Source organism: Sinocyclocheilus grahami, unplaced genomic scaffold, assembly GCF_001515645.1.
Source record: "Sinocyclocheilus grahami isolate Dianchi unplaced genomic scaffold, SAMN03320097.WGS_v1.1 scaffold334.1, whole genome shotgun sequence".
Classification (NCBI taxonomy): Eukaryota; Metazoa; Chordata; class Actinopteri; order Cypriniformes; family Cyprinidae; genus Sinocyclocheilus; species Sinocyclocheilus grahami.
In genome coordinates, this window is record NW_015505513.1 from 653,465 (window position 1) to 656,467 (window position 3,003).

The 3,003-nt window shown below is 40.7% G+C and overlaps 1 protein-coding gene across 2 annotated transcripts in view; it reads right to left on the minus strand.

Moving 5' to 3' along the window:
* LOC107602759 (cytosolic purine 5'-nucleotidase-like) overlaps positions 1-3,003 on the minus strand; it is a 30,885-nt gene that overhangs the window by 17,111 nt on the left and 10,771 nt on the right. For both annotated transcript variants that reach the window (XM_016295333.1, XM_016295334.1), the window contains exons 4-6: positions 515-632; positions 277-372; positions 78-169 (exon numbers count right to left, since the gene is read on the minus strand). In XM_016295333.1, coding sequence (XP_016150819.1) covers positions 78-169; positions 277-372; positions 515-632 — 306 coding nt within the window. The remainder of the gene's footprint in view (positions 1-77; positions 170-276; positions 373-514; positions 633-3,003) is intronic.

Below are 3,003 nucleotides of genomic sequence, written 5' to 3' on the forward strand. Positions count from 1 at the left end.
TTCCAAGATGTTCCTTTAATGTGTCTCTAAACGGCAGCCAGTGACTGGGCTATGTAGGACAGTGATTAAGTGCCTACCTGGAAGGTTAAAGAGTGTGTTGAGGATGTAGAAGCGTTCTGTGTCATCACGCTGGATAAACTTGTTGGGATAGAGCTCTCGGGTGTCAGGGCTGGCAGGGAACACAGGAACATTATGAGCACATACTCCATAGGTTTCATTAGAGTTCAGTGACCAAGACCATAAAGGCAGGGCTTGACGGGGGCCGGGATTACTCACCCTCGCAGGAAGTTAAAGCCATGGACACAGACCAGGATGTTTCCATAAGCATCTACCTTCAGGAGGTTGCCATACATGGTGTCAAACACCAGACCTCTGTAAAAACAAAAAAACTAAATATAGGGTTAAATGTATTATTCATCCTATAAACATAATATAAAATTATAGTCTTGGTACTGACAACGTCTCGACAACGTGAAAATGTCTCAAATATGGTCTGCCAATGAGAGTTCATTACCTTGTAGGGAAAGTGGGGTCGTAAACAAATCCGAGCAGTTCCTGCGGGTAGCCAATGGAGACCAGCCTTTCCACAGTCAGATCAAAGCCCAACGATTCGTATTCAGGTGACTTGTATACTATTGATAGAGAGATATTCAGTAAGATATATTGAACAGGACAATTAAAATAAACCGACTACTATAAAATTCCATCTGTTAGATCATGTAGTCTTGTAAAATTAAGATTTTGTTCCCCATTTTAGTTCAGTTGTGGCCACATTGTTCTAATTAGTTCCCTCATTTTAGCTTCATTGTGGCCCCTTTTTACTAATTAGTCCCTTAGATTTAAAGGTGCCATAGAATGGAAAACTGTATTTAGCTTGGCATAGTTGAATAATAACAGTTCTGTACATGGAAATGACATACCATGAGCCTCAAACACCATTGTTTCCTCCTTCTTATGTAAATCTTGTGCATTCAAAAGACCACTGAAAAATAGACGAATCAGAACATAACACCGACTGTGACGTTACAGTCGGGATCACTAATAGTTACGCCCCCAACATTTGCATATACCCACCCATGTTCTAGGCCAGCCGGACCTGCACAGCCAAATCATCAGAAGTTCTGCAGGTTTTGTGAAGAAACAAGCGAGGACAACAGCGAAAATGGCAGATCATGGAAATAAATGTTATGTTACAGGCTGTGCAGGGGATGTGAAGTGCAGGGATGGGTTAGTGTCTGTATTCAGAAAGGCACGGAAAGCAAATAACGCGCCACTAAAGGGACATGGTTAGCTGCTTGCTAGCAGTAGCCTGTTACATTACAGTACATAAGATTTCACTTACCACATAAACAGAGTAAGGAGAGATGACTGAGGATGATGGCGAATGATTTGCAGATCCTGAGCACCACTGAAAAGCATCTAATCTTGTAAAATGTGTGGTAAGTACTGCCGCTGTAGTTTACCCAGCCCATGCGATCGCAAACCTCGAAAGTGAAAGTAAAACGCGATCGTGCATTCGCAAGCAGTTTCAATGCCCCGCATATTAATTGCGGCTCCCTGATGTCCGCATTTTATATACAGTATAATTACCCAACAATATAACTGCGAGAGAAAGTATTGAAATATATATTTTCCCTGTGTTTCCTTCCTGCTGTGTGAGCAACTGAAATGAGCTGCACTGTGAAACAGCCAATCAGAGCAGAGCTCAACATTGAGCCGCACTACGAAACAGTCAATCAGAGCAGAGCTCAACATTATTATTCATGACCTTTCCAAATAAGGTAAAAACCGACCATTTCATTCTAGGGACAAATCCTAGGGTTGTAAATGGACATGTAAAACCTTTTCTGGAGATTTTTTTCCCTTACCTAAGCCACATACCTTCTATGTAGATATCAGAGAACAATTTTAAATATTGTATCAATGCATTCTATGGCACCTTTAATTTACTTCAATTGTGGCTTGAATTAGTATAAAAGGGAATGAATTACTACAATGTGGCCATTGTTTAACTAAAACAAGAATCCCCTTTGTGATCTGCCATATTTCTCTGCATGCCATGTACACTCCTAAAGCACAAAACCTTAAAGGTACATTTTAGTTTACCATTAAATGGTACATATTAGTATTTTAAAGGTGCATATTAGTACCTTTTGAAAAGGTACCACCCCAGAGACAGTTTTGAACCTTATTTTCCTCAAAGTGTGCAGGGCTCTGTATTTTGTTACATGTTAAAGTATTAGTTGCCCAAACAATTCTCCCATTTACAAACTGTTGGCGCAATGATAGATATTTTTGGCTGAAGTTACTGTAAAATCCCTCCAAGCTAAGTTTATTCTGGAAGGGATTTCAATAACAACTGACCCAAAATAAAATATAAAGATGCATACATGGCAGCGTAAGAGCTGTATTTAAAGACACTCTCTGGGAGTGCTCTGTAGAACAGCAACTGTGATACGTGTCGACACCAATCTTGTCCTTTCACAGAGCAAGCAAAGAGTACCAGAACATTCACATTACAAAGGCTTAGCAGGGCCATGTATTGCCCTGTGATCTAATCCAATATGAAACCGGACCCATTTGCCCTAAAAGATTTAAACCCAATTAGATCCCAAGCCTCTGCAGAGGGATTTGGGTGGTATTTCAGCAACAAAAGGCATTTCGCAAGACCCTCACCACAAAATCTGTTGTTCCATCCTGACACCCAACTGACGAAGAAATTAAAATAAGACAGACATGTATAGAACAACGGCTTCAGCAAAGATGGGGGTCACTAAACTAAACTAAACTCACATCACATGTTGTTGTGGAAGAGCTGGAAATGTGTTATGCTTGTTGTTGATGAGGTGGCAGGTCAAAGGGCAGAAGCCCAGAAGGATCTCTTGAGAGTATGGAATGAGAAGGAGAGGAGTGCCTCAGGGTGAACTCCTAGGTCCATTGCTAATGAAGGCTGAGACATGTTTGACCACAACAACCTGCTTGTTTTTTTTTTTTTTTTTTTCC